This window comes from Lepidochelys kempii, chromosome 14, assembly GCF_965140265.1.
Source record: "Lepidochelys kempii isolate rLepKem1 chromosome 14, rLepKem1.hap2, whole genome shotgun sequence".
In the NCBI taxonomy this organism is placed as follows: Eukaryota; Metazoa; Chordata; order Testudines; family Cheloniidae; genus Lepidochelys; species Lepidochelys kempii.
The window spans coordinates 15432238-15459872 of record NC_133269.1 but is presented as its reverse complement, the minus strand read 5'-3'; the positions used below and the strand labels follow the sequence as shown (position 1 = coordinate 15459872).

The 27635-nt window shown below is 48.9% G+C and overlaps 1 protein-coding gene across 1 annotated transcript in view; it reads right to left on the bottom strand.

Moving 5' to 3' along the window:
* Positions 1-27635, bottom strand: part of MYO15B (myosin XVB) — an 80247-nt gene that overhangs the window by 41307 nt on the left and 11305 nt on the right. The window contains exons 6-24 of the mRNA XM_073310453.1: positions 27264-27360; positions 25490-25593; positions 23804-23867; positions 20156-20269; positions 16106-16267; positions 15633-15746; positions 14299-14357; positions 14076-14199; positions 11935-12030; positions 11194-11325; positions 10517-10642; positions 10146-10223; positions 9291-9439; positions 8956-9001; positions 8337-8461; positions 7297-7414; positions 6511-6686; positions 4994-5087; positions 2050-2127 (exon numbers count right to left, since the gene is read on the bottom strand). Of these exons, the coding sequence (XP_073166554.1) occupies positions 2050-2127; positions 4994-5087; positions 6511-6686; positions 7297-7414; positions 8337-8461; positions 8956-9001; positions 9291-9439; positions 10146-10223; positions 10517-10642; positions 11194-11325; positions 11935-12030; positions 14076-14199; positions 14299-14357; positions 15633-15746; positions 16106-16267; positions 20156-20269; positions 23804-23867; positions 25490-25593; positions 27264-27360 (2056 nt within the window). The remainder of the gene's footprint in view (positions 1-2049; positions 2128-4993; positions 5088-6510; positions 6687-7296; positions 7415-8336; positions 8462-8955; positions 9002-9290; positions 9440-10145; positions 10224-10516; positions 10643-11193; positions 11326-11934; positions 12031-14075; positions 14200-14298; positions 14358-15632; positions 15747-16105; positions 16268-20155; positions 20270-23803; positions 23868-25489; positions 25594-27263; positions 27361-27635) is intronic.

Sequence of the window (27635 nt, the reverse complement as noted above, 5' to 3'; positions counted from 1 at the left end):
AGACACCTTTATTCCAGCAGAACTGCGTTATACCACTTCAACGAGACAGGTAAAGTGGTACAGCTTTCTAGTGCAGACAAGGCCTCCATAGATGTATCATATACTTCACTGCCATCCACAGCCCGGGACAACCTGACCTCAGTTTCAAGCCAGCCTGGGCTGAAGCACATTGAGCTCAAAAACCAAGAGTAACTCTAAACTTCATGTGAGTCTGTCTCCATCCCAAGCCCAAAAGGAAATCAGGAGAGTGGGTAGACATATGAAATGAAACCAAAGGCGGTATTTCCATAAAGTGAAAGCACTGTACTGTCCAGAGTTAGGGTGACCAGACAGCAAGTGTGAAAAATCGGGACGGGGGTGGGGGGTAATAGAAGCCTATATAAGAAAAAGACCCAAAAATCGGGACATCTGGTCACCCTATCCAGAGTCCTCAGTCTTAACAGGACAAAGCAAGTACCAGGTTGGGGTCAGGCCTTGAAGAGGGGATTGGCCTTTGCTTGTTTTGCAGCAGCACTGGTTAGGCTTCATGCCCCAGACAGAACGGGGGGAGGGGGGGAGCATCCCCCGGGAGCTACTGAGCACGCACAACTCTCTCTAATTCAGTGGCAGTTGAGAGGCCCTGGCTGCCACAAACGTGGATGATTCAAGGACTGAAAAGCAGGCCAAACTTGTCCCAAAAGTTTTTTCAGAGGGAATCATTTGCCCAGTTGCATCCTTGGTCCCTCTTCATTGCAGTTGTGCAGGTGACAGGCTGACTTTCTGCTCAATCCTGCATAATCCATCACAGAACTGATAGAAGCCACTAAGATTTATTGGGACATATCCCAGTATCATGCAAATGCAGCAGTAGCCTAGGTATTACCCCCTTCAGGGCAACAGAAAGTTGCACCCTCCCCTCTGAAGTGCAGGAGCACAGCTGGAATTTTGGCACAGCAGAGGGAGACACTTGGAGGCTGCTCCTGAAAGGGGAGCTGCCTCACAAAAGGATTTGCTAAATTACACATCAGTCCAGAGGTAAATACAGGGATCAGGCCTGATAACCAGACAACAGACCATACATACCTTACAGATATTATTGCTGTTAATATCTTATGATTATAAAATGTATTTTACCCAAAGCCCTTCATCCACACTGCCTCTCTCACATCTATAGACAGACCCCTCTCCCCAACACACACAGGAACGATTCAGGAATGATCACTGCAGTGTAGTCACCTCTGGGGTGGAATACAGGCAAACAACTGTAAAAGCAACATCATGCTTCAGTTCAAGAGAAGATGATGATGATACCATACTCCTTCCAAAACTGCAGGTGGAATTACCCAGAGTGGGCTTTGGCCCCTGACTTGGGGTTGATATCCCTAACTCCAAGGAAAAATCTCATGGAATCTATAATAAAAGGCAAGTGGTTGGGATTGAGGGCCCTGATTTTGCAGGTCACCCAGAAAGAACAGTGGAGAAAAGGGCATTAAGGCGAGATTTTCAGTCCCTTAGAGCAGTTGGACACCAAATTCCATTAATTTCTAATGGGAATCCAAATCCCTTAGGCATATTTCCAAAGCTCAGCCCCAGGCATTTGGGTGCCTATATTGCTCCCCATCGATGCACATTATCCCATGGACTTGCCACACTTCAGCTCCCTTGGATGGACGGAAAGGGCTTCTCTGCCAGCTGGCTCAGTTATACACTCCCTGGCAGGGACAGACCTGCCGGATCATCCCTGAAGTGTGAACTCACTCTCTTATCTCTGTCACACTGCTGGAAACCCCAGCAGGCCCTCATAACTGATACGTCAGAAAAAAGAAAAGGAGTACTTGTGGCACCTTAGAGACTAACCAATTTATTTGAGCATAAGCTTTTAGTGAGCTACAGCTCACTTCATCGGATCCACAGTATGCATCCGATGAAGTGAGCTGTAGCTCACAAAAGCTTATGCTCAAATAAATTGGTTAGTCTCTAAGGTGCCACAAGTACTCCTTTTCTTTTTGTGAATACAGACTAACACGGCTGTTACTCTGAAACCTGATACATCAGAGTTTATCGACATACCATTCCTGGGCAGCTACCACTCTCCTGGCCACCTTTGGCCAGCGACTCCTCTCTCTGCCTGCTGTCCACACGCCTCTGCTATCAGAAGGAAAAGAAATGGCATGAGGGCATTTCCTGGGGTGTGCCAGGCATCTCGGAGGGGCAAATACTCCGGATTACCGGGTACTTCTAGCTACAGTTCCTGGGGATGTGCAGTAGCAGGCCTGCCATGTCAGCCGCTGGCGTGTTAAAAGGAGAGGGTGAACACGGCATCTTCTTAGGATCTATCTACATGAGGGGGGCCGAGATTTGGCCACCACCCTTAGCACCTGCCATAGGTCTAAGACCCCTCGCTCCCAGGATGAACACAATCAGAAAGGAGCCTCTGCCCCACAGCCTGCCCTCCAGACTGCCTGGCATTCACTGTCTCACAGAACACAAGTGACAGTGCCCTACAAAGCATTCAGTAACCAGAAACATGGTTCACCGCCCTCTCTCTTGGCAGCTGGAAAACCTGAATCCAGCCTGGAGAGGTACCCAGAGGGCCACCCCCTACCCCCGAGGGCAGGACAAGGAGTTAGAGGAAGCCAGGCTCCCACTCAACTCTACTCTTTCCCAGTCTGCGGGCAGGGATATTCCACCACGTCCCACCCAATGCTACTCACCTGCCTCCTGCTCGGAGGCTGTGTGTCTGTCTCGCTCTCTCTCCTGTTTGTCTGCCAAGGACGTGTGGGGCTAGATGTGAAGGGACCAGGGCTGGGAAAAGGGCAGGCGTACTAAAGTCCGCCCAGGGCAGTGCCACAGAGGAAGGAGCGGGGGAAACTGCAGTTCCAGCAGGCGAACTTTGAGACCTTTTATTGTTGTCACGCCAGGAGGGAGCAGAGCCTTAGAAAGCAAACACGGAGGGGAGGGCATGGGAGGCTTTGCTGTGGTTACTCTGGAGAGGGATTGGAGCAGAGCTGAGAGCACAGGCCTGCTCTGGGAGCACAGCACAGCCACCCATGCCTGGCTATGCCGTACACTGTAGGGATTTTCAATGGGTGTCCTGCAACCATTCTTCTGGCCAAGAGGTCTCTCCTGTGCCTCCTTGTGAGCCCTTACACCCTATGCGCTAGGCACCTCCCCTGCCTCCAATAAGAAGCTGAGGTCCCACCTTCTGCAAAAGAAAACAGAGCAGCAGTGGCTACTGTCTCATGGCTCTTCGGCAGCCTACATGAAATGAGTTTGACGGTCTCATGTCTCATCTCTGTGGATGTGTGTCCACAGCACAAATCCACAGCCACTGTAGCGGGCACTAAGGAGCCTGGCTGTTGGCAGACAGGCCCAGGATTTAAATGGCTCCTGGAGTCACTCTCGGGGTTAGGATAGGAACACGCTGGAAGGGGTGGTGGGTGGGAAGCTTGTGTGATGGCTGCCATTTTGGCCATCACCGGGGATTGATCTGGTGACCTCCGAGCTAAAATAAAGGCACGAGTCACTACAGCTTGAGGTCAAGGCTTTGTAGTTGAGAGCTCTCACAGCCTCTCGCCCTCCAGCAGCTCAGGCACAGCAGGGGACACCACACACCAGTGACCAGGGGGTTACACTTGTGCTGTCTCTGCCGGTGCTGAACCCAGTCTGTGGAGAGAACTTCAGTCTTCGGGAATCTCTCCATCGATTGGAGCCTTCCTATCCAGATTAGGTGTCTTTCTAAAATAAATGTTCCAGCTCCACCACCAGAGACGGGCTGGATGCAACAATTCCTAGCTGGCACCCTACAGCCTGGGTTACACAGGGGTCAGACTAGACTATCATAACGGTCCCTTCTGACTTTTAAACCTATAAATTGATCCCTCTCCTGAGAGTACGTGACCATCCCTGGGCTGGATTCCAGGAACATGATTGGAGATGGGCAGAGTCATTGTCCCCAACTCCATAAACACTCCCCTAGCTGAGATTTCCTTCTTGTACGTGGTGGTGAGACCTGGCACCAGCATGTCTCCTTCTCCCCCCAGCACCAGGTGACCCTGAGAACCGGCTTAAAACCACCCTTGTTTAAAGCCACACTGCTGTTTACAAACTCGGGCTAAAAGCAACCAGACGTCAGGTTTATTTTTGGTTTAAATTAAGCTGAGGTGACCACTGGCACCCGAGAGATACACTTCAACACAGTGAGCTGTTTGGTGTGGCAGCTCTTTCAATCAGGCAATCTCAGTCCACACTGAGCATGTGGCAGGCTGCCCTGCTCCATGCACAGACAACAACAGGCTTCTGCCTAAGCAGGGTCTTGATCAGAAAAAAATGTAGGCAATCACCTTCTATTTTGGCCTGTATCACTAGACACTCCCCTGTGGTGGAATGAGGACCTCCTGTTATTAAACACTTAGCAGCCTTAACAATGGCACCTGCTTTGCTCTCAGTCGAGGGGCAGCCTCTCAAGCCCCTGTGGGACACAACCCTGCTCAAGTCACATCTCCCACCTTGCCCCCAGCCTGGGTTTCAGGCTCCTCTCCACCCTGCTGGCTGTGTTCTAGTGATGTGAGGCTGCCACTCAGCTCTCCCTGTGCCTGCATCTGCTGCCGGTTATGCCTGTCCTGCCTGACACCCTGAATCCTGAGGCCCAATAATCTTTTAGAGTTTCCTTGTATTCCCGCAAGGCCTTGTTTGTAGCTCTTGCCTTTGGTGGCAGAAGGGATTTAAGGGGACTTGCCTGCAAAGTCTCAAATTGTCCCCTAGGGCTCCCTGTGCAGCAAGACAAAGATCAGCCCACGTCCCCCATCCCTGCTCACTCCCAGCCCCTTCGTCAGCGCTGAGAGTCAAAGGCTGGGAAGACCCCAGTGTCTAAATCCCAGAAACTATCTAAAGAGACTGCCCTGTCCCCACCCTAAGCACACATCCACAAACTGTGTCTGTATTATCCCGGAGCATGAATGGTCCCTGCAGCGCTGCTGCGAGTGCCATCCGCTCCTATACATGGTATTCTTACCTGGCAGCGCTTCCGTGTCTGCACCAAGGGCCTGGAGATTAAAACTACCGTCCCAAACTGCACCAGCATCATCTTCAGCCTCCTGCAGCGCTTCCTGAGAGCAGAGTGGGGGCAGGAGGAGAAGGGAAATTCAGCAAAGCAGGCCAGCCTGTGGACTAAGAACAGGGGCACAGGCCCAGTGCAGCTCTGGTGTAAGCAAGGCGCAAGCTCAGCAACACCAGAAAAGAGCAGGCTGCATTTGATTTGGCCTTCCTGGTTAGCCTGGCCTCCCCTAAACCGTAACAGCTCTGTCTGTTGCGGGGGAGGGGGCGGGTGTGGGGGTGTTTTTGTTTTTGTTTTTTAACCACTGTACAGGCACAGGCCCGAGAGTGGATGCAGTTATACTAGTACAGCTGCTTATACCAGCAGAGTTTATGGCCAGTTCCCAACTTCTCCCACAGAAGCACTTTTGTACCAGTATCACTGCGTGCGCGGCAGAAGGGTTTTGCCAATTTAGCTATATTCATACGACAATCAGCAAAACATTTCGAGCGTAGACAAAGCTTCAGTTTGCCATCTGTATTCATCGGGGTTGGAATTCCCAAGGGAGTTAGGCATCAAACTCCCAATGTAATTCAATGGGATTTAGGCGCCTATCTCCCAGGGCATCTTTGCAAATCCCAGCCATTGCTCTTATCCATCCCCTAAAGGGCCACTACAGCACACAGGGGGATTAATAACCAGTTATGATAAAGTATCTGCCTTAGGATCAACAGGAGTCTGGTTAGTTATGATCAGAAGGAAAGATCCCTCCTAAGGATACAGGAACTATGGACGTGGGCCAAGGGGAGAGGCGAACTTTTTGGCTGTTCCTATGTGTTAGGAAGGACAAATACAGGGCACGTAAGATCCTGTGTACCACAGGACTTAGTGTCATATTTGAAATCATTTTCCAAGCATACTGATGGGCAAACATGGTGAGAGTCCCCACACTGTTCTGGCTTGTGCGAGGGCCGCCCTCATGGCCAATACACCAGGGACTGAACTAAATTGGACCGCTAAAGCTAAAAGCATGAGCTGCTACAGCTTGAGCTAAAAAGAGTCAAGGCTCCGTAGCCATGGCTGTACCAGCCCATATTTTCTGTGGACTGACAGAGGGAGGACCTGTAACACACACACTCACCTGTGCGTTACACTTACTTAAGAAACTCTGCTTCCAACTAGCAAGGGGGTTAGTTTGCAACATGTGAACTGCTGTCGGGGTTGTCTCAGTCATTGCACCCTGAATCTGTGGTAGACCCCGGGGAGCTACATCCCCATCGGTTAATGTTTGTCAAGCAAGGCTCTGCTCCTAGATGGACGAGCACACCAGGTGGGCAATCAAGACTGGCAGTGCCCATTCTGTCCCTGCATCCCACTGCATGTGGGGACACAGGGCTAGACCCTGAGTTACTGAATCTGTGCACAGCCCCCAGCAGGTGTTTATGCTTACAGCTGGCCACAGAATATGAGCATTGGTGTGGCCTTTGACCTCTGACCTTGCCTGGTGCCCCCGGAAATGAGCCTGGATGACCATGACCTTCTGCCGGAAGACCTGGAATTGCCTGCGGCTGAGGAGGCCTCGGAGGTTCCGCTGGAGGGTGACAACAGCCCAGCTCTGCTTCTGGTTCCATCTTCTCTCCAGCAGCTGCCTGGCCTTCTCCTTCAGGAAGACCTAGGCAGAGAAAACAGCTGCTGACCCCCAAGAAGAGGCAGAGTCTAGAATAGTCACTGGTGTTTACAACCCCTTAACGTAACCCTAAACCCCCTGGAGCCATTGCTGCCCATCAGAATACAGGCTACCTGCTGACATGAGTCCATTGTTCTTAGATAAGGTGCCCCTGGGTCGCTATTCCAGGCCCTCACTCTATCTAGGAAGGGCTGGAATGGGGGGCTCTGGCTCAGGATTGAGGTACCTCGGGAGTGCCGAGTGTGGGGGCCCCAGCCGTGGAACACCAGGGCATGCTGTAAGTTAGCACAGTGGTGCACACAGAAGGTAGGTGGAGACACAGGTCAAGACTGAGATGCATTGGCTGCCCAAGGAAATCAGTGCCTGCACTACAGCTGCCTACAGCCAGTGTTGTCTTTCCCTTTCACAGGCACTAACAATCTCCAGCTAAAAACAATAAAATAGAGGTCAAACAATAGAGATGGCTCAGACAGGAGACCAGTTCTCCCACACATCTGTTCATGTGCAGGAGCTGACCACCCTACTTAACATCAGCAATGAGGGGGATGGACAGACAGGGCTCTGGGATCAAGATAGGGGAATCCTTAGACACCACCTTTGTTACTCCAATCTGATAGAGGTCCGAGGGGTCCCCCACCACCTGTGAGAGCACCGCGGCGCATCCATCCCTCTCCTGCGAATAGCTCTGCCCTTGGCCTGTCAGGGTCCCATACCTGAAAGACAAGGACAAAGCCCAGAATGCCCTGGATGACACCAGGAGGGTCAGGTAAGAGAACCAAGCCCAGCACTCTGGCAGCTACTCAAAATCAGGCACAAATGAGTACATTTGGGGTGGGGTACCGCTGGCAGCATATGTCATGGGGATATTTCATTAGAAACTGAACTGAGAACACTTCACAAAGGCCACCATAAAGCCATCCTGTGGAAGTGGCTTTCAGTTGCTATGGGTACGGACCTGCCAGCACTCTCACACATGAACAACTCCGCACACTGTGTGCCATGGGATTCCCCATGTGCAGAAAGTTACGTGTGTGGGTGTGTGGGGGTGTGCGCGCACTTGCAGGTTCTGGGGCCAAGACTGGATTTGAACTCACGGCCTACTGGTGAGAGCAGCCAATCTACTATTATCAAATCCTCGTGGCACTTCCATTTATTGACTTCCGATGTTTACCTTCCCAAACCTAGACACTTTAGAGAGAGACATTTGGGGAGAACATGTTTTGATTTTAATTATCCACCAACATCTCCTTCTTTTATTTTTCTTACAAGGAAAGACATCAGCACTTCCCTACCTTACAGAGATGTTGTGAGGATAAATACATCAAAGATTGTGAGGTGCTCTGATATAGGGTTGCCAATTCTGGTTGGACGTATTCCTGGAGGTTTCATCATGACATAATCGTTAATTATAGATTAATCTTTAATTTCTGGAAACTCCAGGGCAATCCTGGAGGGTTAGCAACCCTACCCTGATACCACAGTATTAGGGGCCAGATAAGAACCTAAGATAGACAGATCCAAACAAGCCTGAAGGAGGTAGGCCCAAGACGAATAGCCACACCCCATAGCTTGCTTCATTCCCCTTGAGCTGCCTAGAAATCCCAGCCAAAAGGAAGAGAAGACAAACCAAAGTACCTGACTAAGAAGTGCTGGAATGGGATGCGGATGGGGTATCCCTCCTTCCTGATGTGGATGGCCTCCAGTATCCCAGAATGCCTCAGCTGACAAGTGACATATTCCACATCAAAGACATCAGACAGCTGTGATGTGAAGCCATGGGGAGAGGAAAGCCGGGGTGGACGGGGAAGAGGGAATGGACAGTTAGAGAGGTGGACCAATAAGAACAGCCACTCCTTGTTGGTTTATCCCCCCAAGCTTCCATGAATCCCATACAGCGATTTTGCCATCGTTTTTTGGTGGTATGCTCTCCACATCCTGACCCTCAGGTTTCTGGATGCAATTTCCCGACAGGTGTGAAGGAGGGACCATGTGGGAATAGGTTGTGAGAGACAGAGCAGAGCTTGCAGCTGGGACCACTGAGTAGAAGTCACCGAAATCCTGCTCCAGAGAGGGTCTGCGCAGGCGGGGCAGAGGAGACACCTTGCAATGTCGTGCCCCACTAATGGGAGTGAAGCCCAGATGGCAGCAGGCCAAGTGGGGAAGACTGGAGAGCAAGGGAGTGAAGTCCTCTGTCTGAGGGGGTCCCCCAAAACCTGTGGCTGCTTCCACCACCTAAAGCAGGTGGTTTTCTTACCTTTTTCGGATTGGGCGTGATGCAGCGAATGAAGAAAGTATGGCTCCTGCAGGGCAGAGGAAAGGGAGGAAAACATTAACCTCCTCATTCCAGAAGCGTCCTGACTTAACCCCAGTCCATTTCCAGGGCCAAGGGAGCTCCCAAATCCCCACAGCGAACCAGTCAGTCTCAGCCACACAAAGCCAATCCTCCTTTTCTGGTTCTGTAGCCCATTCCCTGTCCCCCAAGCTTCCCAATCTCCCCTCAAACCAAGCCCTTATAGATTCTAGCCAGGGGTGACTCAAAGTAGAGCAGTCAGCTTGCAGTGGGGACAGTGCCATCATGGTGTCCCTCACCTCCTCAGCTTGGCTGTGAGATCCTGCAGGGACTGCTGGAATCGGGACACCAGCGTAGAGGGGTGATGCTTAAGCCCTTTGCCTCCCATGGCCAACACCCCCTGCTGTCCGTGATGTCCCTTGGCCAGCTGGAAAAGGTGGGACACCAGCTGGAAAGGAGATGGAAAAGGGAGATCGGTGAGTAACGCTCCCCTTTGTGCTATGAAATACGAATTTCTGAAATTATTATGGTCAAAGAATAAGGACCCAACCCCATCATCCTCCCCCCAACAAGAGCAGGGCTAGGACTGTTCGCAGCCAGAGTATGTTCCCACCTTGCCCATCTGCCCATGGAGTTGGTATGGTGTATACTTTGTCTCCAAGGCATTTAAAGGGGGGACTGTGGTTTCCCCTAGCTCAACAGAGCTTCTTATTGCCCAGAAACAGAACTAAGGACCAACCCTGAGTGTGTGTATCAACTCCACCAAAGCTGGCACAATGCCACCAGGGTGAGCAGAGTCAGGTATTTGTCTCTGGGGGGGAAAGGGGCGGGCGAGAAATATTGGGAAGGGAAGGGAAGGAGAGACAAAAAAAAGGGATTTAAGAGTCTGGAAGAGGTAATGAATAGAATTTGTTAATTCGCTGCCAGCATGCACCCTGGGCACTGCCATAGATCTCCCTGTGGGGCTCAGAGGGTAAGTCAGCGATGAGTCTGGCTTTAATGGGTCTATATCCATTGCTCAGTCCAGGTTTCCCAAACGGAGGTGTAAAGTTTCTTCCTATTTCCCAAACTACCCCCCACCACCTGGGTCTTTGGGCTTCCCTAAAGAAAGCAATCCTGCATCAGAGCAGCATAACCCTGAATGAATACTGTACCTTGAGGTGACTCTGGGAGAAAATCTCAAGAACCTCTGGGTGCAGCTGGTCATGGTTTTTATGCAGAAACTTGTGAACCTGTGAAGCCAAACTCTGACTGATCAGAGTATAGATCATCACAGCCAGACACAAAAACTCCATCACTGTCAGATGCAGCCCAGCATGCTGCAAAAGTTCCCTTCAAGGACTCTTCTGACATATCCTATAATGACTCAGAATTAGCCCAGTGTAACTTGAGAACACCAGAGCTTTCCCTAAGAAGCACCCCGAAGCTCCCAACATACTGATGCCTTATTGCCTCCATCCCTAGTATACAGTGCTCACTGCTCAAGCTGCTCACAGGCTGCTCCAGCCTGGTCCCAGGAGCTTACCTGGTAGGTGACAGGACCTGCATAGTGCTGCACGGTGAAGACTGGTGAAGGCAGTTTGGGCTTGCCATACCAAGGGCTGTTTCCATGATGGTAATGGCACTTCTGGAGGAAGGTGTGGTCAGTAGCCTGTGCAGGAGATAGACACACGCCTCACAGTGTTTTAGCCTATTCTCAGATTGTAGAGCCATTGTTAAACTGGGATTAAGGTTGTAAATACATATCAGTACCTTAAAGGGAACCAGACACACCTTACACTGTATGTGTGACCCACTGTTCAGTTGTGTTATACTCTCTACCTCCTCCCCAACTGCTAGTGTATTTTTCACAGAGGGGGGTAAGAGTCTACTACAGCTACCAGCTATTAGAGTCATTCTTTTAGTTTAAGAGGTAGAAGTGAAATAGCTCTAGCTTTTCCCAACTGTCTTATCTCACAAATGTCTACTCTCCTACCATATCTTCCCCCCGACTCCCACCCCCGGCAAAATAAAAGGTAAACACAATTCACTTTAGCAGAACAGCAGCCCTGAGAAATTTCAGTAAAACTGGAGATGAATGAAGAGTGGGCATCAAAATCAGGATTCACTAGTCCTGAGTGACCTTTCTCCAAAGCCCACTGAGCTACTCTCCACTTCACTTGCTGTGCCAAGCATGTTTGAAAGCCATGATGCGTTCTTAACCTGAGCCAATGAAGTCTGGTCATCCAGGATGCGTAAAATGCCATGGGGCTTTGCAGCAATCAGATCCAGGCATGAATCATTGTGCATCTTGGAAATGGGAATCCAGACTAGCTCCTCTTGGGTGTATTCCTCCTACGGATCAGAGGTCATCCGGCCAGCCCCGCACACAAGCCATGAAAATTAGATGAAATCAGGGAGTTAGCAGAGAGATCCAATTGTTAATCAGTACTGTTAGAAACTTGCACGGTAGCTCCCCCATCTTAGCCCATGGGACCCTCTCCTAAGCCTGCTAATGTTCTTTCTAATCTGTGAGGAGAGAGCTACACTAGAGCAGGAAAACTGGGAGCGTAAGAAATACTGAGTCTGGAAATTACACTGATTTCCTGTGTGAAGGCAAAGCAAAGTGAAACCCCTAAGCTGCCAGAACAGGCCTTAAAGTCACAGGTGTGATCAGGGTCTCAGATCCCAACTAAGTTGCTTATAAACCCTGTAAAACGGAGAAGTGCTCTAGCAGTCTCTCTCTCTCTCTCTCACACACAATCTTACTGCAGAATTAGCACAGGGTCAGGAACAACATAACCTCAGAGACATACCCTCTGGTGGGAGCACATGCGTATTGGACGAGAGCACCACATCCAGTCAACCCCCTCCTTTCCTGCTGGGGAGCACCAGCCAGCTGAGACTGACTCGACTCGCTGCATGTGTGCCATTCCACACCTAACAGGGAAGGCTCTATTTTACCTCTTCCTGGGCAATGACTGTCTGGCTGAAGAAATGTTGCAGACGCTCATTTGCAAAGTTGATGCACAGTTGTTCCAAGCTGTTCACCCCCAGATCCTGCGGATGTGCGGGAAGACACATGCCTCACTCTTTTCTGTTGTTATTAATCATCATCGTTATCATGGTAATGCCGAAGGACCAACCCCAAGAATGGGGCCCCATTGTGCTAGGCACCGAACAAAGAGGACAAGGCAGTCCCTGAGCCAAAGAGCTGCCCTTCTGATAGATAAGACAGGCACAGGGTGAGGGAAGGGGTGAATGATGGGATGGCAGCAGACAGCATGTTAGTGCCATGATCTTGGGGGAGGGGAGTGCAGAAATTATTCAGAAAGGGATCAGCTAAACGGCAAGAAAAGGGAAGGGAGGGGGACACTGCAGGGAGTGGGGATGAGGGGGACAGGGCAGGCCAGAAGAGGGTCAGAGGGGCAGGTGTGGAGTAAAGTCAAGGTGAAGAGGTTGTGCCGCAGTCCCTCCTGGAGAGTGTGCAGAGCTGTACAGAACACGCAGTATCAGCCTCTGCTGACTTGAGCCCATAGTCCTGCCAGCCTGTTCTTGGCAAACCCTGGTAATTAGCTGGAGAAGTACAAATTGTCTCATTTCTGGATTGCCCTCCCGCTCAGCCAGAGGCGGGGGAGGATCTGGCCGGGGGGAGCTGCTTTATGTTCACAGGATAGACCGGACAGGAAGGGGCGGGGCAAGAGCAAAAGAGATCAGATGTTGTCCATGTGTACAGCCCTCTCTGGATATGGACAGCCAGGCGTGCACACACACACACACACACACACACACACACACACACACACACACACACACACACACACACACACACACACACACACACACACACACACCCTTCCACAGTGCATGGATGAGCTACCTGCAAAAGAGTCCGAGTTCTCGGACAGACATAACTCCTACCCATGCTCAGATCTGCCTGTTCTCCACCCTCCGTGAGTCTGGGAAGCTCGGATGGGGAGCTCTTTGGGACAGAAACTGTCTTTTTATTTCATGCTTGTACAGCACCTGGTACAGTGGGGCTCCAGGAATTGATTAGGGCTTCGAAGTGTTACTTCAATACATTAGTAGTCTCACAAGACTTCCATTATAGGTCCTGCTTCCAGAGTCTGATCCGAAGCCCTGTGAATCAATGGGAGTCTTTCCATTGACTTCAGTGGCTGTTGGGCCCTTATGGCATGAGAGCAGGAAACAGGGATACGTGAAAAACAACAACAAATTAAAAAATAAAATAAAATAAAATAAAATAGTGTTAACCCAACAGAGTTTCAACTTCATCAGAGTGCCCAGGGGTGAACGGGCACTGTCAGGTTAAAAATCATATTCAACAAGAAACAAGTTTCTTACTTATGTTACTGGGAACAGCCAGTATTGAATTTTATTCTATTTTTAAATCAAGTGCATGTGTCATGTTGACTTTTGGTGTTTCTCTGGGCTTGGACAATGAAAGTGATCTGGCAAGTTTCATTCTCCAGCTCCCCTCCGCTAGCACAACATGGCAGGGTTGGGGCTGCTGGGGAAGAGTTAAATCCAACCTATTTTCATAGGAATTTATTTCTATTGTTTCTAGGTTCTGTAAGACCTTCTTTAACCAGAGCCTAAACACTGGGTTTAAATTAGTGTCTCGCTAACAGCCACACACAACTTTCTTGTCTTTCAACTACAACACTCTCTTTGGGGCCATGCTTTTGATCTATATGCAATACAGTTTATGTGTTGTAAAGTGCCAGGTACTGTCATGACTCGGTAGAAACCGGAACAGATGTGTAGTGTGGATTCAGTTCAAGTTTTGGATAGAGACCTGGGCTTGTTCTGATTTAATCCCAAGTCGCTTGGCCATCTGCACGCACATATGAGCGGGCACGCACAGTGCCAAGCTAGCCCTAGGCATTATTATTTTTATAGCACTGAAAGTATACACGGTGCTTTACAGACATTCCAAATACACAGGACCCCACATTTTAGGGGACACTGTCTTCCCTCACACCCAACACCTATGATCTCCCCTTCTAGATTAAGAAATGAACCAGAAGCTCAAACTGCCCTTTCAATAGCTCCAAGAACATATAATGTAACCAGAAAGTGACCTCAAACCCATATATGTCGACAATGCCCAGAGAGCTGTCCATTTCCCCGGGGGCTAGCCACTCATTGATCTTCACCAGAAGCCAGTCAAAGAGCAGGGAATACAGAGCCTTGGCAATGGCATCCCTTGGTGGGGGAGAAGAGCAAAGCAAGTTACCATCAAGACAACACATTTGGGCTTATCTCACCAAACAAAGACAAAGAGAGAAAAGCATTGGAAGTTACCTGGCATCAATGGCACTTTCTACAGACAAAGGGGTGAATATATGATCATAAGACGTCACCTGGATAGAAAGAGGCACTATTTGTTATAAAAGGCTGATGGGAAATGTTTTTGTCCGGAAACCTGTAAGTAATTGATTCAACCTAACAAAGCTCTTTGCCTGGGAAATTCCTTGGATAAAGCAAAGTGAAAGTTAGAATAGAACATTATTAATAGGTCCCTTCATGGTCTGGGAGTCAGCTGTCAGAGACAGCAAATCAGGCCGGAATCTCATGTGCACTATGGCACACTTACACGTCTAGCAATATAAAGGGGTCTTACAGTAGGTGTAGATGTAAAGCCCACTTCAAGGTCTTTTTACATGGCCAGAGTGACGGAAAGGGGCCTTAGTGTAAATAAGAATGAAACCAATCAAATCTCCTCTATGACCCACTGCAGGAGTCACTTTCCAGTAGATTGCTCTTGCTGTCAACTCCCAGAGTTTAAGCCCTCCAGGGCTGGTGCCAGGTAGGGCGACCAGGTGGCCCGATTTTATAGGACAGTCCTGATATTTGGGGCTCTCTCTTATATAGGCACCTACTACCCCCACCCGCTGTCCCTATTTTTCACATTTTCTATCTGGTTACCCTAGTGCCAGGACATTTTCATCGGAGGACCCACCCCTTCGGGAGCCTTCTCCCTCCAGCATACTGCCAGATCCCAAGTTCAATGCACTTCAGAGCCCCTGTAAGAGTTACTGCTTTGGTCAGGCTCTTGACTCAGTATATGTAGGGGATGGGGAGTGAAGGAATCTGTTGGTAAATCTCTTAAATTGGAAGGTTTGGATGCTGATGATAATTAAGAATTGGTTTGTGGATGCTAGCTCCTCCCAGATTTTAACTATAGGCACAAATATGAACTCCTTAATAAACAGGCACGTTTTGCAGCATAATTTGGCCTGGCCAGTGGTGCAATCTGTTGCAACAGGAGCATATCACACTGCATCTCAATCCATGGCTACTGAAGACTGCATGCCATGGGAAAATATGAGCTGCTCGCCTCTGCAGTAGCGCAGGAGAAAGAAAATGTGCCCTTGCACAGTCTGTTCCTGGGAATGAGGAGCAGCAGCATGTTTGTGCTCAACTGGATAGGAGGCCTGGCTCTTCAGCTGTGACCTCCCTTGCATCACTCGGTAGGAGGCAACAGTAAAGCAGACGCCAGCAGACAGGCTGCTCAGATCCCTCTGCAGAAAGAGCACTGGGCTGGAGCACAAGCACTCCTTCTACACAATGCAACCTCAACACTGAAGTCCCTCAGGACGACAGGGAGCAGGCTGAAGGGGCCATGCAGTACTCACCGTGACTCGGTGAGTGACGGCGCTTTGGAGGAGATCTGCTGAGACATGCAGCAAATTGGCCACAATCCGGATTTCCGTGTCGCTGGGGATGGCTGCAAGGCCAAAGGATTCCTTCTAAATCATGGGGAAGAAGAATGCGTCCAAGCTTGTACTGGATACAGAGTCCCACACTTAAACAGCACATTTCTGCAGAGAATTGAACTCATCCCACTGCATAGGGGTGGGTCACACTGTAGTGGGCAAAATCTTGCCTTTGGCTTGTAGATCAGCTCTTCAGGCTCTAATTATCCTTTGGCAGCCCAGCCATCTGGGTTCTGCTCTCTGTTTCCCTGAGTATTTGCCGCAGTCTTGAAGGAGGGGGATGGGCTCTAGATGACCATGTGCAACTGAGACTACTGTCCCAAGCCCCATCACACGAGGCTGCCAACCTGTTCGATATTAGTCACTGCCAAACTGGTGAGGTGTTACCATACCTCACAGGAGGTAAAACAGATGTTCCCCAGCTGCAGGATGGCAGCCAGCACTGCCCAGATGGAGGTCAGCTGATCATCTGAGAGGCCAATCACCTGCAGAGCTTGCACCAAGACCACAAAGTCCCGATCGTCTTGCTTCCCCGAGAGGTCGCATGCTCTGCCCTGAGAGAACAAACGAAAGCCTGTAGTTGGACCCACGGCCCTTTCACACCAGCCTCTTGCTCCAACATCACTGCCCAGCACTAGAGAGGGGTCCAAATTGTAAAGCTCAGATCTGGGTTTCAGAGCTCAGGGGGTTGGGTTGGGCCCATCGGGGGGATGGAAAGGAGCGAGCAGGGGACGGGGTCTTGGGGAAAAGGGGTGGCGAGAGGCAGGGCCTTGGTGGTGGCACAGGGGACAGCGTCACAGTTTGGGCACCACTCCCCCCCCCCACCCACACACACACTTTTAGGGCCCTTCCACCACTCCTGGCCTCAGGGTATTCAGACCTGGCATATTAGACTGGGCCTCTCTCCAGGTCGGAGCTCTCTCCCTCTCCTGACATGGGATATTCCACACTGGGGCAAACATGACATGAGGAAACATTGCTGCTGACAGGAATTTACCCTGATGTCAATTTCCACCACCCCTCAGCTACTGCTGCTGCAGACATTTGTATATGAGCAGCAGCCTTCTCCCTTCAGCCCAAATCCTTCTCCCACTAGAACCTGCCCTACAGTCATGGTGACCTACAATCTAACGCCACTAGAGGGAGCTCATAATCTGAATACATGTAGGAACGAGTGTGGGGAGAGGGAGAACCCAATTGGCTGCTTATACTAGGCTACACTTGGCCCCGGTTTGCATTGGGTTGGGTTGAGACCATCAGAAGGAGATCTCTTGTATTTGCCCAGTGTGGCCAGTCTCTTCTCTCTCAGGTTTTAAGCTCTTTGGGGCAGGTTCTCTCTTTATCTGCGTGTATTAGCTATCTGGGGTCATACGCCGGCACCCACCGCCCTATTCTCTGAATGGCACCATGCACACTGCAGGTGTTTCACAAACAAATTAATAAATCGCATGGAAATCAGATTGATGCCACCAATTCAGCCTAGGACACGCCAGCAGGCTGAGCCAGAGCAGAAGGACCAGCTGGGCTCCTAAAGGGGACATCTCCAATGGCCCTGCCTTGTCAGAAATATAGCAGGGGAAACTTTAGCTAAAACTCATAAAATGCCAGATGACTGAGTGGTAAATAAGGGTTGTACAGGGATTCTCCAATGGGAAAGCTTCAGACCACAGGAGGTCTGAAGTTGAACTATTTTTCCTAGACCAGTCCTGGCAGCAACTTGAGGCTTCTCCAGATAAGGGTGGGTTAAATCACAGGTGATAGAATCATAAAACTGCAGGACTGGAAGGGACCTGAAGAAGTCAAGTCCAGCCCTCTGCGGTGAGGCAGGACCACATAAGCCTAGACCATCCCTGACAGGGGGCATCCAACCTGTTCTTAAAAACCGCCAGCGGTGGGGATGACAAAGGCAGAATGGAACTGGAAGGGGAGTTCAGCAGCCCCATATCAGCCAGGGTCACGACAAAGAGAGGGACCCTCGGTACAAAGGGGAGAATGGTCCCTCCCCTCAAACTCTAAGGCTCTGTCTATGCTTAAAATGCTGCAGCTGCACCACTGTAGTGCTGTTGTGTAGACACTTACTACAGCAATGGATGGTGTTCATCCATCATTGTAGTGAATTCACCTCTCTCACCTCTTTCCAACCACCTAGCGGTATCTACGCTGGGGCTTAGATTGACTTAACTATGTCACACATAGTGCAAACATTTTCACAGCCCTGAGCAATGTAGTTAGGTCAACCTAACTTCGTAGATTAGACCTGGCTTAAGGCACATAGGTTTGTCCTAGCCCATCAGACCACCCGTCTGGGCAACCAGCAGCACTCAACACCAGATACCTCAGAGCACAGAAAAAAGATACTGACGTTCATTGTGAGAGGCAGCATGGTCTCATAATGAGAGAACTGATCATGGTTCTATTCCCACCTCCACCACCAAATCTTACTGTGACCTTGGGCAAGTCCCTTCCTTGCTCTGTGGCTTAGTTTTCCCCTCTGCAAAAATGGCTCCAATAATACCTGCCTACCTTCACACAGTGCTTTGAGCCTCTGGGATGAGAGGTGTTGTAGAAGTGCTAAGCAAACATGCCCAGCAATCCTGCAGTGCTGCAAGGGGGTGGGGGGAGCTCCCAACTGACCCCCAACTCTGAACTTTGGTGGATCAAATAAAGAGAGAGAGAGACCAAGATCCAAACTATTCCCTGTTTTGAAAACCCAAAGTTTGACTGGAGAGGTTTTGCCCTTCTCCCCTAATCTCTTCCCACACTTCTCAACAGGCCTTACCATGTCAGTTCTCACTGGGACTTTCCAGGTACATCATTATCTGTAACTCAGGGGTTCTCAAACTTCATTGCACCGTGACCCCCTTCTGACAACAAAATTACTACATGACCCCAGAAGGGGGGCGGAGACCGAGCCCTGCTGCCTCGAGTGAGGAGGAGAGGGGGCTGCAGCCCAAGCCCCGCCACCCCGGATGGGGGTGGATTCGGGCTTCAGCTTCAGTCCTGGGTCCCAGCAAGTCTAATGCTGAGCCTGGTGACCCCATTAAAATGGGGTCCCAACCCACTTTGGGGTCCTAACCCACAGTGTGAGAACTGCTGCTAGCTAACTAAAATGTAGCACCATTCTGCTTGGTTCTCCCTTCCTGCGGGGGTTGCTAGGGAAAGGTCTAATAATGTTCAGTTCAAGGAGAGATCTTTTAACATGCTGTAATTGTCTAATGTGAAGCTATTGAGCATGTTGAGCCATTAATTGCCCTAGTCTCCTAGGAACAATCAAGTCATTAAGGGTACTTGTCCCATCCTTGCTAGGAGGAAAGCTGATACTAATCTAATTATGGGTGAGGCAAAGACTGAGTCCTCAAAATGGCAGAGCTGTGTAAGGGCTGGTCTACATACAGGGAAACTGGCCAGCATAGCTGTAGCAGAATAATTACTCCACTTCAGCTATGCCAGTGTAACTCCTCTGTGTGGATGTTCTGTTTATTCCAGAATAAATGTGATTCTTTCAGAATAATTATTTTGTTATAGCTATGCTGGTCAATTTCCCCACGTAGACAAAGTCCTTAACCAACACTGCCTTTTATTGCTTCTAAATGTACTGCCATTCAGTTTCTTCAGGTGCTTTGTTTTATTCCACAAAGGGTAAAGAGAGGGTCCCTTGATCCAGCCCACATCACCCCAATCCTTTTTAGCCAACAGCAGATTGTGGGCCCAGGCAAAAGAAGGTTAACTTCACTGTAGAAAGCTGTTTTCCAGTGTTGCCAACTCTCATGATTTTGTTATGAGTCTCATGATCATTATTGTTTTCCTTAAAGCCCCAGCTCCTGTAGTCAATTGGATATGTGAGGATTTCAGCCTTCATTCTTAAAGAAAAAGTACATTTCTAGCCCTTGTGGCTGTGCAGAAAGCTTCAAAACATAACCCCAGTGCACCCTAAAGGCTCAAAAAGCAGAAGGCAAATTAAAAGAACACCAAAAATCTATTTTTACATAATTTCATGGTTTTTAGTGAGCCTGACTCATGGTTTTTGAACATTTGGGGTTGGAAATACTGGTTTTCTTAGATAGGTGGAGCCATAGGGCCTCGGTGTTTAGATGACCCATATAAAAACAAGAGTCCCAATAACATGGCTTTTTCCAAGAGGCAATGGAACCTGAATGATGGGAGAGGGAGGAGAAGTGACAGGGACCAAGCCTCTCCATCAAAAAGACACGTTCCTTGGGTCAAAAGCGAGGGGGGCCCAGACAGTGCAGATGGCAGCCAAGATCCAAAACGTAACCGTGTGCCACCTCTAGGAGGGGCAATCCAGGAGGGAAGCACAGAGCTCATCATCTTACCTGTTTCCTGTTGGGTCCCCAGCACCAGGCTGATCAGAGACTAAAGTACTGGTTCAACCATGTCTCTCCCTTGCCTGCTGGAGCAGCTCACTCCACCCCCTCACTCACCTGATTCAGGTAAAAGTAAGTCTCTGCCTCGTGCAGGAAAAGCTTCTCTTTCTGCTCTGCAGGAAGCCCTGCCACCAGCTCATAAAACACATGGTAGCTCCTCTCGCCACGGGCCTGAAAGGAGATCACTCACACTGTGGGCCAAACGTCTCGCTCCACCACCCCATCGCATCTCAGAGCTACGGGAAGTCAAAACTTCATCAGACAAATCCCCTGAAGTACGGAACCCATGCAAACCTCTGAGCTCTGCAAAGCCAGGCTGCAGACTGCAAAAGAACAGGCTTGCTTTGAAGTTTCCATCCAGTGCCTCCTGTAACCAGGACAGAAACAAACAACCCCCTTCACAGGGCTCCCACTGCTGGTCCTTGCATACCCAAGCAGAGCAGGGGGATAGAAAAATTAATGGAACTTTTAATAAACTTTAAGAAGTATAGTTCAAGCTGCTGGGGATAGAGGGAGCTCTTACTTAACCATACTGGGTTCTCCTATCCCTACTGCAAATCTGAGCCAAATAATGCCTGTTAACTTCAGTAGGCCAGATTTTCTGTTGGTATAAATCAATGTGATTTCATGGACATCAGTGGAGCTACCCGGTTGTACACCAGCTGTATAGGGTTCCCAACCCTCCAGGATTGGCCTGGAGTCTCCAGGAATTAAAGATTAATATTTAATTAAAGATTATGTCATGTGATTAAATCTCCAGGAATACGTCCAATGAAAACTGGCAACCCTGCGTGTGAACCTGGCCCAAAGGGCTTAGACTGATGTTAAGTTAGGGCACATTTTGTCCTTGTATCTTCGTCTAAGGAAAAATATACCTAAGTGGAGGATTTGTTACTAATCATCCATTTCTCCTGGGAAAGAAAAAACAGTGGGGGAAAAGCTTTCCAAAGAATGATAGAAACACTTTTACCAGCTTCTAGACATCTTTCTGGAGCTACTCTTGTTCCCAGATCAGTCTCCAAAGCAGTTTAACTCAACACTCGCGCATGCCAGAACATTACTTGCAACAAATGTTATGCTGCCCAGTAGGAACACAGCAGTTTACATGGACTTTAGCTGAGCCTGGCCAACACGCCAGAGATTGAACTGGGGACTTGAAGATCTAAAAACATGACCTGCTACAGCTTGAGCTCGAGAGCCACGACTCTGCAAGCTGGATGCAGTAACAACTCTCATCCTCTGGGGAGTGACACGGGGGGGTACTGTAACACACACCTCATACATACTAGATTGCAAACCCTTTCAGTTAATACTAGGGCTGTCGATTAATCGCAGTTAGCTCATGCGATTAACTCAAAACAATTAATCGTGATTAAAAAAAATTAATTGTGATTAATCGCAGTTTTAATCACACAGTTAAACAATAGAATACCAACTGAAATGTATTATATATTTTGGATGTTTTCTACATTTTCATATATATTGTATTCTGTGCTGTAATTGAAATCAAAGTGTATGTTATTTTTTATTATAAATATTTGCACTGTAAAAATGATAAAGAAATAGTATTTTTCAATTCACCTTATACAAGTACTATAGTGAAATCTCTGTCATGAAAGTGCAAATTACAAATGTAGATTTTTTTTGTTACATAACTGCTCTCAAAAACAAAGCAATGTAAAACTTCAGAGCTACAAGGCCACTCAGTCCTACTTCTTGTTCAGCTAATCGCTAAGATAAACAAGTTTGTTTACATTTACAGGAGATAATGTTACCCTCTTCTTATTTACAATGTCACCAGAAAGTGAGAACAGGCATTTGCATTGCACATTTGTAGCTGGCATGCAAGGTATTTACATGGCAAATATGCTAAACATTCATATGTCCCTTCGTGCTTCGGCCACCATTCCAGAGGAAATGCTTCCATACTGACGATGCTCATTAAAAAAATAATGTGTTAATTAAATTTGTGACTGAACTCCTTGGGGAGAACTGTATGTCTCCCGCTCTGTGTTTTACCCACATTCTGACATATATTTAATGTTATAGCAGTCTTGGATGATGACCCAGCACATGTTGTTCATTTTAAGAACACTTTCACTGCAGATTTGACAAAATGCAAAGAAGGTACCAATGGGAGATTTCTAAAGGTAGCTACAGCGCTCGACCCAAGGTTTAAGAATCTGAAGTGCCTTCCAAAATCTGAGAGGGATAAAGTGTGCAGCATGCTTTCAGAAGTCTTAGAAGAGCAACCCTCCAATGTGGAAACTGCAGAACCCGAACCACCAAAAAAGAAAATCAATCTTCTGCTGGTGGCGTCTGACTCAGATAACGAAAATGAACATGCTTCGGTCCACGCTGCTTTGGATTGTCATCGAGCATGGACGCATGTCCCCTGGAATGGTGGTTGAAGCATGAAGGGACAGATGAATCTTTAGCGCATTTGGCACATAAATATCTTGTGACGCCGGCTACAACAGTGCCATGAGAACGCCTGTCCTTGTTTGTCTGAGCGATTGGCTGAACAAGAAGTAGGAGTGAGTGGACTTGCAGGCTCTAAAATTTTACATTGTTTTATTTCTGCATGCAGTTTTTTTTTTTGTTGTTTTTTACATAATTTTACATTTGTAAGTTCAACGTTCATGATCAAGAGATTGCACTACAGTACTTGTATAAAGTGAATTGAAAAATACTATTTCTTTTGTTTTTCTACAGTGCAAATACTTGTAATCAAAAATAAAGTGAGCACTGTATACTTTGTATTCTGTGTTGTAATTGAAATCAATATATTAGAAAATATAGAAAACATCCAAAATATTTAAATAAATGGTATTCTACTATTGTTTAAGTGTGATTAATCACGATTAATTTTTTTAATTGCTTGATAGCCCTAGTTAATACATTACTATGGCACTATAGAAATAAACAATAGTTATGGGATTCATGCATTGTGCAGCGCCAATGTCAAACAGACAGCAGCAGTGAGATAATTTCTTTACCGCAGTTCTAGAAATTGTTTGGCAATGGTAACGTTGGGTTTAATCAAGTCAGTCATTGAAAATCACCTAATTAGATTTGGGTTTACTGAGAACGTGCTGAAAGTGCTGTAATGGTTGGACATTTAAAAAAGACACTACAGCTGAGTAAAGTGTTTGTGAGGCCTGTGATCTATCTTACCATACAAAAAAAAAAACAGATAGGGGGCTTGGATGGAGAAGTAGAATGGGGGGAAGGCCATCTGGGTTAGTCCATCATCTCTGGGCACCTATGCTCCCACGTCAATAGTGTCTGAACCCAGGCCCTGATAGATTTTTGTCCATTTCACAAAAGCACCACTCAGTTCATCACAGCTGGCAGCATCTGCGCGGGAGAGGCCCAGGATTAGCCCAGCAGGGAATGCTGCAGGGCAGCAGAGTGGTGCATGGAGGGCTCCACCATAGGAGGGGCTGCAGACACCTTGATAAAGCTCAACCTGTGCCCTCACTAGATTCAGCCCATGTAGGTGACACATGAGACTAACGCTAACGCTAACCTGAAACTCTACTACCTTCCACTAGGACTAAGGGCCTGCCTCTTGCCATCTGACTAGAGAAGCTGCAGGCATTCCTTGCACTTGGTAATTAACATAGACCCCAACCCACAAACACAGCCTAGACATGCAGAGATTCTGACCTGTCTGGGGAAGTGGGGGTGGTTGGTTCTTACCTGAAACACAACGCGGGACTTTTCCAGAAGGTACTGGGAGATGGACGTACCCATCACGACCCCACTGTGTGTGCGACAGAGAGGGGGGAAGGGTTCTGAGAGAGAAGACTGAGGGTTTGCTGGAGACCCATATACTCTGTACAGGGGGCCAGGCAGAGGGAGTCCTTACCCAGAGATACAAATCCAAGATGCAAAACTTGGATTTGAATTTCAAAGCCCATCGACTCCAAAGTTTAGAGGTCTTCAGAGCTGGGATCTTGGAGCAGCTCCATTATAGAGAAAGGAGCCAGCTCTAGAATATGCATCTGGATCCAGGCTTAGACTGTGAACAACCTCCCCAAATTCAGGGGCACTTGGATCTCCCTTCTCTACATACAGCAAACCAAAAAGATCCAGACTGAGCAATCCCCAAAATGGTCCCAGGTGTAACCTGTGCACGTTCCCTAACCATTCTCCACACGTATGTGCTCACTGTTCCTTTGTGCTCCCTCGTCTGTCTAGATCCACCTGTTGTCTCTTGTCTTATACTTAAATTGTACGCTCTTTGGGGCAGAGACCAGCTTTTTGTCCTGTGTTTGTACAGCACCTAGCACTGTGGGGTCCTGATCCATGACTCTGGCTCCTACGGTGCTGTAGGGGCTGGAGTTTAGGAGAGACCTAAACATTACATGGGAGTTATGCTGTAGGGATGGTTTTATTACAGACCCTTACTTATAAAGTATTTGCCATGTCAAAGTTATAGCTTCTAAGTTGACTCCTTCCCAGTTTCCACCACATGTACCCCAGGGCCCTCCCCAAGGAGGAAGGTTTGCAGCAGCTGCCCAGCTGGCAAGGCAATGGTGGAGCTTTTCCTGGAATGCAGTGACACAAACATGGCTGAGCAGCATGGTAGGTGTGGACAGGTCAGCGGTTCTCAAACTTCATTGCACCGCGACCCCCTTCTGACAACAAAAAGTACTTCACGACCCAGGAAGGGGGACCGAAGCCTGAGCCCGCCCGAGCCCCACTGCGTTCTCACTGGTTCAAGCCCATGCTACAGCTCCACAGTTAAGACTGTTCAGTCCTCTCTGCACTGCAAGACTCAGCCATGTTACCAGAACCTCACCAGCTTCTACTGTGTTGTAACTGGTCTCAAACATGGTAACTTGTCACTCTGAAGCAGACAGAGGTCCAGCAGGCAGGGCACACTAGACTGGGAGTCAGGAGACCTGGGTTCTCACTCTGCAACTGACCTGCTGTGTGACCCTGGGCAAGTCTGTTAATCTCTGTATGTTTCTGTTTCCCCTCCCCCATAGTCTCATCTATTTAAACTGTAAGCTCTTTGGGACAGGGACTCTCTTTCCCTGGGTATATGTACAGCACCTAGCACAATGGAGCCCTGATCTCAGTGCTATTGTAATAAGGAGAGCACAATAGATAGGGGCTTGGTGGTTTCAAGCAGGGAAATCTTGCAGGTTTCATGTGTTCTTTTGTAGACAAAACTCAAAGCAAACCCAGCGGTGCAAGCTGACCCCGCCCCCATAGAAAGTGTGGGGGAGGGAGGGCTGTTGTTGCACAACACCCCTGCACAACTCACTTCCCAGCAGATTAGCACTGGATCTGTTCCTGTGCATGCCTGGCTCATTCTCCTCCAGCTCCAGCATGCATCACTGCATTGTTGGCTAAGGGCAGTGCCCTTTGACTCACGGTCTCAGGTGGATGTGCAGAAACTTCCCAAAGCGGCTCGAGTTGTCGTTGAGGATGGTTTTAGCATTCCCAAAGCTCTCCAGAATGGGCAGTACGTCACAGGGCTGGGAGAGGGCGGAGGATACAAGAACTTATATTTAACAACCAGATAACACTGTGGCATTGCCCAGAGACCAGGGCCCCATAGTGCCAGGTACCCTACGAACATAGAAAAAAGGGATGGTCCTTGTCCCAATGGCGTTGGACTGAAAGACATGACCAGAAACACAAGGTGTATCCAACACCCAGCCAGGGGATACAGCTCAAGGAAGCAGTAATACGATATGGAGCCTCTAGCACTAGGTCACTAGCTGGACCCAAAGCCAGGCTGGCAGTGACTGATAGTTATTCCCACCTCACTGTGGACCTAAGCATGACATAAGTTGACCTAAGCATGACACAAATTGACCTAGTGACCTAAGCATGACACAAGTTGCTTTTCAGTTGCTCAGTTCCTGACAGGTAGGTGCCAGCTTCACAAAAACCATCTCTGCCATAACTGGAACCTTTTCTGGCGATCTTGGTAGAGAGACAGTTCAGAAGCCTGAACAGACCACTGAAACCATCTTGCCCTTACAGATGGGCCTTCCAAGCCAGAGGGGATGTGTAGGATGGGGAAGCTTGTGCCGCTTCTACCACTGCCTGTCCTGTGAACAATCGGCATAGGGTTCTAAAGCTGTGCACCAAGCACCCAAGAGCAGTGAATTCACTCTGCGTCCTTATACATTCAAGGAGGTTTTCAAAGGTGCCTACACCCCACTGACATCACTGGGACTCCAGCTTCTTTCAAACTACATTCCTGTGGGTCTGCACTCATGTGACCTGAATTCCAAATCGAGATTCAGGTCACGTGATCAGTGTAACTATCGATGGCTGTTGCTCACCCACAACAGTGGGTGAAAGTGAAGCTAGAAAATGTTCTCACTGGTTCAAGCCAGCCTTAGACACCAGTGCCTGGTGCCCCAGATCTTAGCAGGCTGGTGTCTGGGCCTTGAACTGCTAGACCAGCTACCTTTGAAAAGACATGGACTGAAACATGTGGCCCCCAGTGCTCCACTTCATGGTGAACATGGCCAGCCACACTCTGATGCCAGACACTCACCCCTCTTTCTCTACCTCCAACTTAAGAACAGACATGAACAGTGTGAGCCCCTGCTTTGCTTTTGTGTTTTTCAGTCCTGGTCAGCTTGATGTTAGCTACTCCATGCTGATCCATTCTATTCCATGTTATACTATTCGGTTTTTTATATTGTGCTCATCACCATAGTATCTGAGCACCTTCCTGTAGTGCATTACATAACATGACTATAAGCACACATCACAGTATATAAGCACCGACTCCGTGGGTGCTCCAGGGATGGAGGGCTGGAGCACCCCCAGAAAAAAATTAGTGGGTGCTAAGCACCCACCAGCAGCCAGCTCCTCCCTCTTAGCGCCTCCCGCCCACTGACAGCCCTGCCAATCAACTTCGCCCCCTCCCTCCCAGTGGCTCCCACCTGCTGCGATCAGCTGTTCCATGGCATGCAGGAGCTGGGTGGAGGGGGAGGAGCTGGGACGGAGCACACTAAGGGGAAGGGGTGGGACTGGGCAAGGTAGGGGCGGGAAGAGGAGGGGCAGGGGCGGGAATAGGTGGAGGGGAGCAGGGCCTGGGGCTGAGTGGGAGTTCAGAACCCCCTGGGAAAGGAAGAAGCCAGCGCCTGTGTCACAGTACATAGAAACATTAGCCACCCCTTACCTGCCTGATCCCAGGCCTGTCTTGTCTCTGGTACAAGGTGCTCAGGTACCACATGATTGCTTTGGCAGCTTCCGTTTTACCTGATCCACTGTGCCCACTGGGGGAGAAAGGGATAAGGATCAGAGACGACTATAAGAATCGGACTAGCTGTGCCTAGAGTAATTAGGCAAGATCTTCAGCTGGTGTGAGTCAGCATAGCTCTGCCTAAGACAATGATTTACAACAACTCAGGATCTGGCCCATAATATTTAAAAGTCTGGCAGCAAGTTAGAAAAATTGGCCCAAGCAAAAACCCCAGATCCAGAGCCAACCCACTTCCCTTCCCACCTCAGTCTGTGGGGAAATCAGCTCAGGCCTAAGATGAGCAGCTAA